The following is a 16976-nucleotide window of genomic DNA, read 5'->3' as shown; positions in this document are numbered from 1 at the left end:
AGTAGAAACAAAGTCTGGAAGTAGAAATAAAGTCTGAAAGTAGAAACAAAGTCTGAAAGTAAAAACAGAGTCCCGAAGTAGAAACAAAGTCAGGCAGTAGAAACAAAGTCTGAAAGTAGAAACAAAGTCTGGAAGTAGAAATAAAGTCTGAAAGTAAAAACAAAGTCTGGAAGTAGAAATAAAGTCTGGAAGTAGAAATAAAGTCTGGAAGTAGAAACAAAGTCTGGAAGTAGAAACAAAGTCCGGAAGTAGAAACAAAGTCTGGAAGTAGAAAAAACAAATCTGGAAGTAGAAATAAAGTCTGAAAGTAAAAACAAAGTCTGGAAGTAGAAATAAAGTTTGGAAGTAGAAATAAAGTCTGGAAGTAGAAACAGAGTCCAGAACTAGAAACAAATCTGGAAGTAGAAATAAAGTCTGAAAGTAAAAACAAAGTCTGGAAGTAGAAATAAAGTCTGGAAGTAGAAACAAAGTCAGGCAGTAGAAACAAAGTCTGAAAGTAGAAACAAAGTCTGGAAGTAGAAACAAAGTCTGGAAGAAGAAATAAAGTCTGGAAGTAGAAATAAAGTCTGAAAGTAGAAACAAAGTCTGGAAGTAAAAACAGAGTCCCGAAGTAGAAACAAAGTCAGGCAGTAGAAACAAAATCTGAAAGTAGAAAAAAGAAATCTGGAAGTAGAAATAAAGTCTGAAAGTAAAAAAGTCTGGAAGTAGAAATAAAGTCTGGAAGTAGAAACAAAGTCCGGAAGTAGAAACAAAGTCTGGAAGTAGAAAAAACAAATCTGGAAGTAGAAATAAAGTCTGAAAGTAAAAACAAAGTCTGGAAGTAGAAATAAAGTCTGGAAGTAGAAACAAAGTCCGGCAGTAGAAATAAAATCTGGAAGTAGAAATAAATTCTGGCAGTAGAAACAAAGTCTGGAAGTAGAAACAAAGTCTGGAAGTAGAAATAAAGTCTGAAAGTAGAAACAAAGTCTGAAAGTAAAAACAGAGTCCCGAAGTAGAAACAAAGTCAGGCAGTAGAAACAAAGTCTGAAAGTAGAAACAAAGTCTGGAAGTAGAAATAAAGTCTGAAAGTAAAAACAAAGTCTGGAAGTAGAAATAAAGTCTGGAAGTAGAAATAAAGTCTGGAAGTAGAAACAAAGTCTGGAAGTAGAAACAAAGTCCGGAAGTAGAAACAAAGTCTGGAAGTAGAAAAAACAAATCTGGAAGTAGAAATAAAGTCTGAAAGTAAAAACAAAGTCTGGAAGTAGAAATAAAGTTTGGAAGTAGAAATAAAGTCTGGAAGTAGAAACAGAGTCCAGAACTAGAAACAAAGTCTGGAAGTAGAAACAAAGTCTGGAAGTAGAAATAAAGTCAGGAAGTAGAAACAAAGTCTGGAAGTAGAAACAAAGTCCGGCAGTAGAAACAAAGTCTGGAAGTAGAAACAAACTCTGGAAGTAGAAATAAAGTTTGGAAGTAGAAACAAAATCTGGAATTAGAAATAAAGTCTGGAAGTAGAAACAAAATCTGGAAGTAGAAATGAAGTCTGGAAGTAGAAACAAAGTCCGGCAGTAGAAACAAAATCTGGAAGTAGAAACAAAGTCTGGAAGTAGAAACAAAGTCCGGAAGTAGAAACAAAGTCTGCAAGTAGAAAAAAAAAGTCTGCAAGTAGAAAAAAAAAGTCTGGAAGTACAAACAAAGTCAGGAAGTACAAACAAAGTCCGGAAGTAGAAACAAAGTCCGGCAGTGGAAACAAAGTCTGGAAGTAGAAACAAAGTCTGGAAGTAGAAACAAAATCTCGAAGTAGAAATAAAGTCTGGAAGTAGAAATAAAGTCTGGAAGTAGAAACAAAGTCCAGCAGTAGAAATAAAATCTGGAAGTAGAAATAAATTCTGGAAGTAGAAACAAAGTCTGGAAGTAGAAACAAAGTTTGGAAGTAGAAATCAAGTCAGGAACTAGAAACAAAGTCTGGAAGTAGAAACAAAGTTTGGAAGTATAAATAAAGTCAGGAACTAGAAACAAAGTCCGGAAGTAGAAACAAAGTCAGGCAGTAGAAACAAAGTCTGAAAGTAGAAACAAAGTCTGGAAGTAGAAACAAAGTCTGGAAGAAGAAATAAAGTCTGGAAGTAGAAATAAAGTCTGAAAGTAGAAACAAAGTCTGAAAGTAGAAACAAAGTCTGGAAGTAAAGACAGAGTCCCGAAGTAGAAACAAAGTCAGGCAGTAGAAACAAAGTCTGAAAGTAGAAAAAAGAAATCTGGAAGTAGAAATAAAGTCTGAAAGTAAAAACAAAGTCTGGAAGTAGAAATAAAGTCTGGAAGTAGAAATAAAGTCTGGAAGTAGAAACAAAGTCCGGAAGTAGAAACAAAGTCTGGAAGTAGAAAAAACAAATCTGGAAGTAGAAATAAAGTCTGAAAGTAAAAACAAAGTCTGGAAGTAGAAATAAAGTCTGGAAGTAGAAACAAAGTCCGGCAGTAGAAATAAAATCTGGAAGTAGAAATAAATTCTGGAAGTAGAAACAAAGTCTGGAAGTAGAAACAAAGTCTGGAAGTAGAAATAAAGTCAGGAACTAGAAACAAAGTCTGGAAGTAGAAATAAAGTCTGGAAGTAAAAATAAAGTCCGACAGTAGAAACAAAATCTGGAAGTAGAAACAGAGTCCGGAAGTAGAAACAAAGTCCGGCAGTAGAAACAAAGTCCGGAATTAGAAACAGAGTCCGGAAGTAGAAACAAAGTCCGGAAGTAGAAACAAAGTCCGAAAGTAGAAACAAAGTCAGGAAGTAAACCAAAGTCCGGAAGTAGAAACAAAGTCCGGAAGTAGAAATAAAGTCTGGAAGTAGAAACAAAATCTGGAAGTAGAAATAAAGTCTGGAAATAGAAACAAAGTCTGGAAGTAGAAACAAAGTCTGGAAGTAGAAATAAAGTCTGGAAGTAGAAACAAAATCTGGAAGTAGAAATAAAGTCAGGAACTAGAAACAGAGTCAGGCAGTAGAAACAAAGTCTGGAAGTAGAAATAAAGTCTGGAAGTATAAATAAAGTCTGAAAGTAGAAACAAAGTCTGAAAGTAAAAACAGAGTCCCGAAGTAGAAACAAAGTCAGGCAGTAGAAACAAAGTCTGAAAGTAGAAACAAAGTCTGGAAGTAGAAACAGAGTCCAGAACTAGAAACAAAGTCTGGAAGTAGAAACAAAGTCTGGAAGTAGAAACAAAGTCTGGAAGTAGAAATAAAGTCTGGAAGTAGAAACAAAGTCCGGCAGTAGAAACAAAGTCTGGAAGTAGAAACAAACTCTGGAAGTAGAAATAAAGTTTGGAAGTAGAAACAAAATCTGGAATTAGAAATAAAGTCTGGAAGTAGAAATAAAGTCAGGAAGTACAAACAAAGTCCGGAAGTAGAAACAAAGTCCGGCAGTGGAAACAAAGTCTGGAAGTAGAAACAAAGTCTGGAAGTAGAAACAAAATCTGGAAGTAGAAATAAAGTCTGAAAGTAGAAACAAAGTCTGAAAGTAGAAACAAAGTCTGGAAGTAGAAACAGAGTCCCGAAGTAGAAACAAAGTCAGGCAGTAGAAACAAAGTCTGGAAGTAGAAATAAAATCTGGAAGTAGAAATAAAGTCTGGAAGTAGAAACAAAGTCCGGAAGTAGAAACAAAGTCTGGAAGTAGAAAAAACAAATCTGGAAGTAGAAATAAAGTCTGAAAGTAAAAACAAAGTCTGGAAGTAGAAATAAAGTCTGGAAGTAGAAACAAAGTCCGGCAGTAGAAATAAAATCTGGAAGTAGAAATAAAGTCTGAAAGTAGAAACAAAGTCTGGAAGTAAAAACAGAGTCCCGAAGTAGAAACAAAGTCAGGCAGTAGAAACAAAGTCTGAAAGTAGAAAAAAGAAATCTGGAAGTAGAAATAAAGTCTGAAAGTAAAAACAAAGTCTGGAAGTAGAAATAAAGTCTGGAAGTAGAAATAAAGTCTGGAAGTAGAAACAAAGTCCGGAAGTAGAAACAAAGTCTGGAAGTAGAAAAAACAAATCTGGAAGTAGAAATAAAGTCTGAAAGTAAAAACAAAGTCTGGAAGTAGAAATAAAGTCTGGAAGTAGAAACAAAGTCCGGCAGTAGAAATAAAATCTGGAAGTAGAAATAAATTCTGGAAGTAGAAACAAAGTCTGGAAGTAGAAACAAAGTCTGGAAGTAGAAATAAAGTCAGGAACTAGAAACAATGTCCGGAAGTAGAAATAAAGTCAGGAACTAGAAACAAAGTCAGGCAGTAGAAACAAAGTCTGGAAGTAGAAATAAAGTCTGGAAGTAGAAATAAAGTCTGAAAGTAGAAACAAAGTCTGGAAGTAGAAACAGAGTCCCGAAGTAGAAACAAAGTCAGGCAGTAGAAACAAAGTCTGGAAGAAGAAATAAAGTCTGGAAGTAGAAATAAAGTCTGAAAGTAGAAACAAAGTCTGGAAGTAAAAACAGAGTCCCGAAGTAGAAACAAAGTCAGGCAGTAGAAACAAAGTCTGAAAGTAGAAACAAAGTCTGGAAGTAGAAACAGAGTCCAGAACTAGAAACAAAGTCTGGAAGTAGAAACAAAGTCTGGAAGTAGAAATAAAGTCAGGAAGTAGAAACAAAGTCTGGAAGTAGAAACAAAGTCCGGCAGTAGAAACAAAGTTTGGAAGTAGAAACAAAATCTGGAATTAGAAATAAAGTCTGGAAGTAGAAACAAAGTCCGGCAGTAGAAACAAAATCTGGAAGTAGAAACAAAGTCTGGAAGTAGAAACAAAGTCCGAAAGTAGAAACAAAGTCTGGAAGTAGAAAAAAAAAGTCTGGAAGTAGAAATAAAGTCAGGAAGTACAAACAAAGTCCGGAAGTAGAAACAAAGTCCGGCAGTGGAAACAAAGTCTGGAAGTAGAAACAAAGTCTGGAAGTAGAAACAAAATCTCGAAGTAGAAATAAAGTCTGGAAGTAGAAACAAAGTCCGGCAGTAGAAATAAAATCTGGAAGTAGAAATAAATTCTGGAAGTAGAAACAAAGTCTGGAAGTAGAAACAAAGTCTGGAAGTAGAAATAAAGTCAGGAACTAGAAACAAAGTCCGGAAGTAGAAATAAAGTCAGGAGCTAGAAACAAAGTCAGGCAGTAGAAACAAAGTCTGGAAGTAGAAATAAAGTCTGGAAGTAGAAATAAAGTCTGAAAGTAGAAACAAAGTCTGGAAGTAGAAACAGAGTCCCGAAGTAGAAACAAAGTCAGGCAGTAGAAACAAAGTCTGGAAGAAGAAATAAAGTCTGGAAGTAGAAATAAAGTCTGAAAGTAGAAACAAAGTCTGGAAGTAAAAACAGAGTCCCGAAGTAGAAACAAAGTCAGGCAGTAGAAACAAAGTCTGAAAGTAGAAACAAAGTCTGGAAGTAGAAACAGAGTCCAGAACTAGAAACAAAGTCTGGAAGTAGAAACAAAGTCTGGAAGTAGAAATAAAGTCAGGAAGTAGAAACAAAGTCTGGAAGTAGAAACAAAGTCCGGCAGTAGAAACAAAGTTTGGAAGTAGAAACAAAATCTGGAATTAGAAATAAAGTCTGGAAGTAGAAACAAAGTCCGGCAGTAGAAACAAAGTTTCGAAGTAGAAACAAAATCTGGAATTAGAAATAAAGTCTGGAAGTAGAAACAAAGTCCGGCAGTAGAAACAAAATCTGGAAGTAGAAACAAAGTCTGGAAGTAGAAACAAAGTCCGAAAGTAGAAACAAAGTCTGGAAGTAGAAAAAAAAAGTCTGGAAGTAGAAATAAAGTCAGGAAGTACAAACAAAGTCTGGAAGTAGAAACAGAGTCCCGAAGTAGAAACAAAGTCTGGAAGTAGAAACAGAGTCCCGAAGTAGAAACAAAGTCAGGCAGTAGAAACAAAGTCTGGAAGTAGAAATAAAGTCTGGAAGTAGAAACAAAATCTGGAAGTAGAAACAAAGTCTGGAAGAAGAAATAAAGTCTGGAAGTAGAAATAAAGTCTGAAAGTAGAAACAAAGTCTGGAAGTAGAAACAGAGTCCCGAAGTAGAAACAAAGTCAGGCAGTAGAAACAAAGTCAGGCAGTAGAAACAAAGTCTGGAAGTAGAAATAAAGTCTGGGAGTAGAAACAAAGTCTGGAAGTAGAAATAAAGTCTGGAAGAAGAAATAAAGTCCGGCAGTAGAAACAAAGTCTGGAAGTAGAAATAAAGTCCGACAGTAGAAACAAAATCTGGAAGTAGAAACAAAGTCAGACAGTAGAAACAAAATCTGGAAGTAGAAATAAAGTCTGGAAGTGGAAACAAAGTCTGGAAGTACAAACAAAGTCAGGAAGTAGAAACGGAGTCCGGAAGTAGAAACAGAGTCCAGAAGTCGAAACAATGTCAGGAAAAGAAACAAAGTCAGGAAGTAAAACAAAGTCTGGAAGTAGAAACAGAGTCTGGAAGTGGAAACAAAGTCAGGAAGTAGAAACAAAGTCCGGAAGTAGTAAAAAAGTCAGGAAGTAGAAACAAAGTCCGGAATTAGAAACAGAGTCCGGAAGTAGAAACAAAGTCCGGCAGTAGAAACAAAGTTTGGAAGTAGAAACAAAGTCCGGTAATAGAAACAGAGTCCGGAAGTAGAATAAGAGTCCGGAAGTAGCAACAGAGTCCGGCAGTAGAAAAAAAGTCTGGAAGTAGAAATAAAGTCTGGAAGTAGAAACAAAGTCTGGAAGTAGAAATAAAGTCAGGAAGTAGAAATAAAGTCCGACAGTAGAAACAAAATCTGGAAGTAGAAACAAAGTCAGGCAGTAGAAACAAAATCTGGAAGTAGAAATAAAGTCCGGAAGTAGAAACAAAGTCAGGAAGTAAAACAAAGTCTGGAAGTAGAAACAGAGTCTGGAAGTAGAAACAAAGTCAGGAAGTAAACCAAAGTCCGGAAGTAGAAACAAAGTCAGGAAGTAAAACAAAGTCTGGAAGTAGAAACAGAGTCTGGAAGTAGAAACAAAGTCAGGAAGTAAACCAAAGTCCGGAAGTAGAAACAAAGTCCGGAAGTAGAAATAAAGTCTGGAAGTAGAAACAAAATCTGGAAGTAGAAACAAAGTCAGGAAGTAAACCAAAGTCCGGAAGTAGAAACAAAGTCCGGAAGTAGAAATAAAGTCTGGAAGTAGAAACAAAATCTGGAAGTAGAAATAAAGTCTGGAAATAGAAACAAAGTCTGGAAGTAGAAACAAAGTCTGGAAGTAGAACTAAAGTCTGGAAGTAGAAACAAAATCTGGAAGTAGAAATAAAGTCAGGAACTAGAAACAAAGTCCGGCAGTAGAAACAAAGTCCGGAAGTAGAAACAAAGTCAGGCAGTAGAAACAAAATCTGGAAGTAGAAATAAAGTCCGGAAGTAGAAACAAAGTCAGGAAGTAAAACAAAGTCTGGAAGTAGAAACAGAGTCTGGAAGTAGAAACAAAGTCAGGAAGTAAACCAAAGTCCGGAAGTAGAAACAAAGTCCGGAAGTAGAAATAAAGTCTGGAAGTAGAAACAAAATCTGGAAGTAGAAATAAAGTCTGGAAATAGAAACAAAGTCTGGAAGTAGAAACAAAGTCTGGAAGTAGAACTAAAGTCTGGAAGTAGAAACAAAATCTGGAAGTAGAAATAAAGTCAGGAACTAGAAACAAAGTCCGGCAGTAGAAACAAAGTCCGCGGTAGAAACAAAGTCCGGCAGTAGAAACAAATCCGGCAGTAGAAATAAAGTCTGGAAGTAGAAACAAAGTCCGGAAGTAGAAACAAAGTCCGGAAGTAGAAACAAAGTCCGGAAGTAGAAACAAAGTCCGAAAGTAGAAACAAAGTCAGGAAGTAAACCAAAGTCCGGAAGTAGAAACAGAGTCCGGAAGTAGAAACAAAGTCCGGCAGTAGAAACAAAGTCCGGCAGTAGAAATAAAGTCTGGAAGTAGAAACAAAGTCAGGAAGTAAAACAAAGTCCAGAAGAAAAAACAAAGTCTGGAAGTAGAAACAAAGTCCGGAATTAGAAACAGAGTCCGGAAGTAGAAACAAAGTCCGGAAGTAGAAACAAAGTCCGGAAGTAGAAACAAAGTCAGGAAGTAAACCAAAGTCCGGAAGTAGAAACAAAGTCCGGAAGTAGAAATAAAGTCTGGAAGTAGAAACAAAATCTGGAAGTAGAAATAAAGTCTGGAAATAGAAACAAAGTCTGGAAGTAGAAACAAAGTCTGGAAGTAGAAATAGAGTCTGGAAGTAGAAACAAAATCTGGAAGTAGAAATAAAGTCAGGAACTAGAAACAAAGTCCGGCAGTAGAAACAAAGTCTGGAAGTAGAAACAAAGTCTGGAAGTAGAAACAGAGTCCGGAAGTAGAAACATCCATCCATCCATCCAGACACTTATGATAAAAACTTGGACAATGACTAAACAATGAAACTGCAGGAAGATACTATGGAACTAAATCAGGAGAAAAACATTTAAATGAGTGATTATATAAACTGTGACAAAAGCTTAAATAATACAATAAAATAAACTCCATCCAACTACTTTTATTTGGATTGCATCATTATTACCACGTAACGATTAATATTCTTCATCCTGATTAATCGCATGATTTTTGTGAATATCTCGATTAATCGTATCGTTATGTGAAAATTCAAACAACTGTGTGATGCTGATCTCTGACCAAAACTAACTTCACACCCCGTGGCTCCCAAACATCTGAACTGGTTTCAGACTGGGAATGAGGAGGGTTTCCTGGACTTTGATCCGGCTGTGATGTCCCAGCTTGTCGTTCTGTTCAGCAGAACTGATGTGGCGGTCCAGGGTCTGGCGGTCCGGGTCTGACGATCCGGGTGACTGACTCCTTTCTTTTTCCTTCCTGCAGAAGTCAGATGCGTAATTCTCGGACCCAGAAGAGGACGGTGGTGAGGGACGCCCAGGGGAAGCATGTGCACCTGGAGCGCCTGGACGACACCCCAGACGCCCTGCAGCCCGACGCCCTGCAGCAGCACCTGCACCGACTGCTCCAGCAGTACTGTGAGGAAGAGGAGGAGGATGAAGAGGACTGACTGAGCAGCTGTTTCCCTACATCCTCTGTTTGCTTCCTTGTTTTGTGGAAAATGGAAGTTTGTGCTTGACCTTTTCCTTGTTGCTCTGACTGTGACCAAAGAAAGCCCCCGTCCTGCTTCCGGGTCATTCATGCTGGTGTTCCCGCTCCGTTTTATTTCCACCCTTCAGCTGCTGTGGCGTGATGAAGATTCAAAGCGGTTCAGGGGACGGAGTGGACATTCGCCGCCCACACGGACCTCCTCCCAGATACGGCAAACTCTTGTAAACTTTTGTACATCCGACAGAAGGAAGACTTGGAGAAATGAAAGCATTTCATAAACCTGCTGTAGACCCAACCATTTAGCTGGAGAACGGCCCCCGTACCCATGAGATTAATGTAACCCTTTGGGGGCGGGGACCTTCATCGCAACTCCAGACCCGTCCTCATGACGCATCGTCCAGATTTTTTCCTCCACGTGTGTCGTGTGTTCTCCTGCAGCTGCCACCTCAGTGTGTACAGTGTTTATGAAAAACAAAGTAGTGATAAGGAACATTTCCGTGGAGACTGAGCACTTCCCGCCACCCACCACACACACACCTGCCCTGATGTCAGCTTCACCTCACATAACCTTCTGAAGGAGCCGTCTGGCTTCTTGGTGTCAACCAGTCCAGTAAAACCAGTCCTGAGTAATCTCGTCTCATCAAGTTAAGGGACGTCTGGACAGACGTTTGTCGTCTTGGAGGAGGTCAGAGTAGAACTGCTGCTCCTCCACATCCAGATGTGGAGGAGCAGACATCTGCCCAGAATGCCTCCTGGACATCTCCCTGGTCATGTGGTCCAGGCGTCCCACCAGGAGGAGACCCCGAGGAAGACCCAGGACACGCTGGCGAGACAGCGTCTCCCGTCTGGTCTGGGAACGCCTGGGATCAGCTGGAAGGGTTTTCTTTCGCTGACTCATCTACATTTATTGAAGGTTGTAATGGTGATGGTCGTGTTGGGCTGGTTGACACTAAGAAGACGCCAGACCACCTCCAGTTGTTCATTTAACCTTCTGATCATCGTAAATCACCTTCAGATCCAAGCAGAAGATGACATCCGCTGACTTCCACTGTCACGTCTATTTATTTAAAGCCGTGTGTGTGTGTGTTCTGAAGTAAATGTACAAATAAAAGGAATGTTTTCCTCATAGACGTGTGTGTTCTGCTGATCTGAAAGCAGGGTGTTTGCTGTTCACCGACGTGTCAGGATGTGTGACATGTTGCGCTTCCACCATCTTGTTTCCATGCTGACAATGTATACACACAACAGTGCAAATATCTATGCGGCATGTATGACTTTATTAAATTATTACCTGAAACGCTGACGAGGCATAGCAGCTGCAGAACAATAAAACTGTACGTGTGTCAAACAGGAAGTGATGTCATTCTTCAGTATCAGCTGACGGCGTGATTGTTTTCCTTCCCAGACTGGTAAATCGGGTGTTACCAGTAAAACAAGCAGGTGTGTGAAGACGGCTAAACAACACTCTAAGGGTGGGCGAAGCTCCAGTGCACAAGGGCAGGGATTGCTTTAGAAGTTTTAGTTATGTGGTAGGTGGTGCCTGGTCAGCTGATTGCTGGACAACATGGATGTCTCACCTGAAAGAAAGGAAGTGTGACAGTTAAAATGCAGTCTTCCGTTGTTCGTTACACAGTTCATTTCTCTTCGCCCATTTAAACTCGTTCCAGATATGGTGGGAATGACGTCCACTACACTCGTACTAAGTGGTGGGAATGACGCCCACTACACTCATACTCAGTGGTGGGAACGACGTCCACTACACTCGTACTAAGTGGTGGGAACGACGTCCACTACACTCGTACTCAGTGGTGGGAACGACATCCACTACACTCGTACTCAGTGGTGGGAACGACATCCACTACACTCGTACTCAGTGGTGGGAACGACATCCACTACACTCGTACTCAGTGGTGGGAACGACGTCCACTACACTCGTACTCAGTGGTGGGAACGACATCCACTACACTCGTACTAAGTGGTGGGAACGACGTCCACTACACTCGTACTAAGTGGTGGGAACGACGTCCACTACACTCGTACTAAGTGGTGGGAACGACATCCACTACACTCGTACTCAGTGGTGGGAACGACGTCCACTACACTCGTACTTGGTGGGAATGACGCCCACTACACTCGTACTAAGTGGTGGGAATGACGTCCACTACACTCGTACTAAGTGGTGGGAATGACGTCCACGACACTCGTACTAAGTGGTGGGAATGACGTCCACTACACCCGTACTAAGTGGTGGGAATGACGTCCACTACACTCATACTCAGTGGTGGGAATGACGTCCACTACACTCGTACTAAGTGGTGGGAACAACGTCCATTACACTCGTACTCAGTGGTGGGAACGACATCCACTACACTCGTACTCAGTGGTGGGAACGACGTCCACTACACCCGTACTAAGTGGTGGGAATGACGCCCACTACACCCGTACTCAGTGGTGGGAATGACGTCCACTACACTCGTACTAAGTGGTGGGAATGACGTCCACTACACTCGTACTAAGTGGTGGGAATGACGCCCACTACACCCGTACTCGGTGGTGGGAATGACGTCCACTACACTCGTACTAAGTGGTGGGAATGACGTCCACTACACTCGTACTAAGTGGTGGGAATGACGTCCACTACACTCGTACTAAGTGGTGGGAATGACGCCCACTACACCCGTACTCGGTGGTGGGAATGACGTCCACTACACTCGTACTAAGTGGTGGGAACAACGTCCACTACACTCGTACTCAGTGGTGGGAATGACGTCCACTACACTCGTACTCAGTGGTGGGAATGACGTCCACTACACTCGTACTAAGTGGTGGGAACAACGTCCACCACACTCGTACTCAGTGGTGGGAACGACATCCACTACACTCGTACTCAGTGGTGGGAACGACGTCCACTACACTCGTACTAAGTGGTGGGAATGACGTCCACGACACTCGTACTAAGTGGTGGGAATGACGTCCACTACACTCGTACTAAGTGGTGGGAATGATGCCCACTACACTCGTACTAAGTGGTGGGAATGACGCCCACTACACCCGTACTCGGTGGTGGGAATGACGTCCACTACACTCGTACTAAGTGGTTGGGAATGACGTCCACTACACTCGTACTAAGTGGTGGGAATGACGTCCACTACACTCGTACTAAGTGGTGGGAATGACGTCCACTACACTCGTACTAAGTGGTGGGAATGACGCCCACTACACCCGTACTCGGTGGTGGGAATGACGTCCACTACACTCGTACTAAGTGGTTGGGAATGACGTCCACTACACTCGTACTAAGTGGTGGGAATGACGTCCACTACACTCATACTCAGTGGTGGGAACGACGTCCACTACACTCGTACTCAGTGGTGGGAACGACATCCACTACACTCGTACTCAGTGGTGGGAACGACGTCCACTACACTCGTACTTGGTGGGAATGACGCCCACTACACCCGTACTAAGTGGTGGGAATGACGTCCACTACACTCGTACTAAGTGGTGGGAATGACGTCCACTACACTCGTACTAAGTGGTGGGAACGACGTCCACTACACTCGTACTAAGTGGTGGGAACGATGTCCACTACACTCGTACTCAGTGGTGGGAACGACGTCCACTACACTCGTACTAAGTGGTGGGAATGACGTCCACGACACTCGTACTAAGTGGTGGGAATGACGTCCACTACATTCATACTTGGTGGGAATGACGCCCACTACACTCGTACTCAGTGGTGGGAACGATGTCCACTACACTCGTACTCAGTGGTGGGAATGACGTCCACTACACTCGTACTTGGTGGGAATGACGCCCACTACACCCGTTCTCGGTGGTGGGAATGACGTCCACTACACTCGTACTAAGTGGTGGGAACGACGTCCACTACACTCGTACTCAGTGGTGGGAACGATGTCCACTACACTCGTACTCAGTGGTGGGAACGACGTCCACTACACCCGTACTCGGTGGTGGGAATGACGTCCACTACACTCGTACTAAGTGGTGGGAACAACGTCCACTACACTCGTACTAAGTGGTGGGAATGACGTCCACTACACTCGTACTAAGTGGTGGGAATGACGCCCACTACACCCGTACTCAGTGGTGGGAATGACGTCCACTACACTCGTACTAAGTGGTGGGAATGACGTCCACTACACTCATACTCAGTGGTGGGAATGACGTCCACTACACTCGTACTAAGTGGTGGGAACGACGTCCACTACACTCGTACTCAGTGGTGGGAACGACATCCACTACACTCGTACTCAGTGGTGGGAACGACGTCCACGACACTCGTACTAAGTGGTGGGAATGACGTCCACTACACTCGTACTAAGTGGTGGGAATGACGTCCACTACACTCGTACTAAGTGGTGGGAATGACGCCCACTACACCCGTACTCGGTGGTGGGAATGACGTCCACTACACTCGTACTAAGTGGTTGGGAATGACGTCCACTACACTAGTACTAAGTGGTGGGAATGACGTCCACGCCACTCATACTCAGTGGTGGGAACGACGTCCACTACACTCGTACTCAGTGGTGGGAACGACATCCACTACACTCGTACTCAGTGGTGGGAACGACGTCCACTACACTCGTACTTGGTGGGAATGACGCCCACTACACCCGTACTAAGTGGTGGGAATGACGTCCACTACACTCGTACTAAGTGGTGGGAATGACGTCCACTACACTCGTACTAAGTGGTGGGAACGACGTCCACTACACTCGTACTAAGTGGTGGGAACGATGTCCACTACACTCGTACTCAGTGGTGGGAACGACGTCCACTACACTCGTACTAAGTGGTGGGAATGACGTCCACTACACTCGTACTAAGTGGTGGGAATGACGTCCACTACATTCATACTTGGTGGGAATGACGCCCACTACACTCGTACTCAGTGGTGGGAACGATGTCCACTACACTCGTACTCAGTGGTGGGAATGACGTCCACTACACTCGTACTTGGTGGGAATGACGCCCACTACACTCGTACTAAGTGGTGGGAACGACGTCCACTACACTCGTACTCAGTGGTGGGAACGATGTCCACTACACTCGTACTCAGTGGTGGGAACGACGTCCACTACACTCGTACTCAGTGGTGGGAACGACGTCCACTACACCCGTACTCGGTGGTGGGAATGACGTCCACTACACTCTTACTAAGTGGTGGGAATGACGTCCACTACACTCGTACTAAGTGGTGGGAACGACGTCCACTACACTCGTACTAAGTGGTGGGAATGACGTCCACTACACTCGTACTAAGTGGTGGGAATGACGTCCACTACACTCATACTCGGTGGGAATGACGTCCACTACACTCGTACTAAGTGGTGGGAATGACGTCCACTACACTCGTACTAAGTGGTGGGAATGACGTCCACTACACTCGTACTAAGTGGTGGGAATGACGTCCACTCACTCATACTCAGTGGTGGGAACGACGTCCACTACACTCGTACTTGGTGGGAATGACGCCCACTACACCCGTAATCGGTGGTGGGAATGACGTCCACTACACTCGTACTAAGTGGTGGGAATGACGTCCACTACACTCGTACTAAGTGGTGGGAACGACGTCCACTACACTCGTACTAAGTGGTGGGAACGATGTCCACTACACTCGTACTCAGTGGTGGGAACGACGTCCACTACACTCGTACTAAGTGGTGGGAATGACGTCCACGACACTCGTACTAAGTGGTGGGAATGACGTCCACTACACTCGTACTAAGTGGTGGGAATGACGTCCACTACACTCGTACTAAGTGGTGGGAATGACGCCCACTACACCCGTACTCGGTGGTGGGAATGACGTCCACTACACTCGTACTAAGTGGTGGGAATGACGTCCACTACACTCGTACTAAGTGGTGGGAATGACGTCCACTACACTCATACTCAGTGGTGGGAACGACGTCCACTACACTCGTACTCAGTGGTGGGAACGACATCCACTACACTCGTACTCAGTGGTGGGAACGACGTCCACTACACTCGTACTCAGTGGTGGGAATGACGTCCACTACACTCGTACTTGGTGGGAATGACGCCCACTACACCCGTACTAAGTGGTGGGAATGACGTCCACTACACTCGTACTAAGTGGTGGGAATGACGTCCACTACACTCGTACTAAGTGGTGGGAACGACGTCCACTACACTCGTACTAAGTGGTGGGAACGATGTCCACTACACTCGTACTCAGTGGTGGGAACGACGTCCACTACACTCGTACTAAGTGGTGGGAATGACGTCCTCGACACTCGTACTAAGTGGTGGGAATGACGTCCACTACACTCGTACTAAGTGGTGGGAATGACGTCCACTACATTCATACTTGGTGGGAATGACGCCCACTACACTCGTACTCAGTGGTGGGAACGATGTCCACTACACTCGTACTCAGTGGTGGGAATGACGTCCACTACACTCGTACTTGGTGGGAATGAAGCCCACTACACCCGTACTCGGTGGTGGGAATGACGTCCACTACACTCGTACTAAGTGGTGGGAACGACGTCCACTACACTCGTACTCAGTGGTGGGAACGATGTCCACTACACTCGTACTCAGTGGTGGGAACGACGTCCACTACACTCGTACTCAGTGATGGGAACGACGTCCACTACACCCGTACTCGGTGGTGGGAATGACGTCCACTACACTCTTACTAAGTGGTGGGAATGACGTCCACTACACTCGTACTAAGTGGTGGGAACGACGTCCACTACACCCGTACTCGGTGGTGGGAATGACGTCCACTACACTCTTACTAAGTGGTGGGAATGACGTCCACTACACTCGTACTAAGTGGTGGGAACGACGTCCACTACACTCGTACTAAGTGGTGGGAATGACGTCCACTACACTCGTACTAAGTGGTGGGAATGACGTCCACTACACTCATACTCGGTGGGAATGACGTCCACTACACTCGTACTAAGTGGTGGGAATGACGTCCACTACACTCGTACTAAGTGGTGGGAATGACGTCCACTACACTCGTACTAAGTGGTTGGGAATGACGTCCACTACACTCGTACTAAGTGGTTGGGAATGACGTCCACTACACTCGTACTAAGTGGTGGGAATGACGTCCACTACACTCATACTCAGTGGTGGGAACGACGTCCACTACACTCGTACTCAGTGGTGGGAACGACATCCACTACACTCGTACTCAGTGGTGGGAACGACGTCCACTACACTCGTACTTGGTGGGAATGACGCCCACTACACCCGTACTAAGTGGTGGGAATGACGTCCACTACACTCGTACTAAGTGGTGGGAATGACGTCCACTACACTCGTACAAAGTGGTGGGAACGACGTCCACTACACTCGTACTAAGTGGTGGGAACGATGTCCACTACACTCGTACTCAGTGGTGGGAACGACGTCCACTACACTCGTACTAAGTGGTGGGAATGACGTCCACGACACTCGTACTAAGTGGTGGGAATGACGTCCACTACATTCATACTTGGTGGGAATGACGCCCACTACACTCGTACTCAGTGGTGGGAACGATGTCCACTACACTCGTACTCAGTGGTGGGAATGACGTCCACTACACTCGTACTTGGTGGGAATGACGCCCACTACACCCGTTCTCGGTGGTGGGAATGACGTCCACTACACTCGTACTAAGTGGTGGGAACGACGTCCACTACACTCGTACTCAGTGGTGGGAACGATGTCCACTACACTCGTACTCAGTGGTGGGAACGACGTCCACTACACTCGTACTCAGTGGTGGGAACGACGTCCACTACACCCGTACTCGGTGGTGGGAATGACGTCCACTACACTCGTACTAAGTGGTGGGAACAACGTCCACTACACTCGTACTAAGTGGTGGGAATGACGTCCACTACACTCGTACTAAGTGGTGGGAATGACGCCCACTACACCCGTACTCAGTGGTGGGAATGACGTCCACTACACTCGTA

General features: G+C 43.8%; 1 protein-coding gene across 16 annotated transcripts in view; it reads left to right on the top strand.

Annotated features, from left to right (window-relative positions):
• Window positions 1-10337, top strand: part of ank2b (ankyrin 2b, neuronal) — a 354512-nt gene extending 344175 nt beyond the window's left edge. For all 16 annotated transcript variants that reach the window (XM_079257624.1, XM_079257625.1, XM_079257630.1 and 13 more), the window contains one exon: window positions 8773-10337. In XM_079257624.1, coding sequence (XP_079113750.1) covers window positions 8773-8956 — 184 coding nt within the window. In that variant the 3' untranslated portion in view covers window positions 8957-10337. The remainder of the gene's footprint in view (window positions 1-8772) is intronic.
• The last annotated feature ends 6639 nt before the right edge of the window (window positions 10338-16976 follow it).

The sequence above is a fragment of the Telmatherina bonti genome (genome assembly GCF_933228915.1).
Source record: "Telmatherina bonti genome assembly, chromosome: 18".
In the NCBI taxonomy this organism is placed as follows: Eukaryota; Metazoa; Chordata; class Actinopteri; order Atheriniformes; family Telmatherinidae; genus Telmatherina; species Telmatherina bonti.
This window is presented reverse-complemented; position numbering and strand designations above follow the sequence as displayed.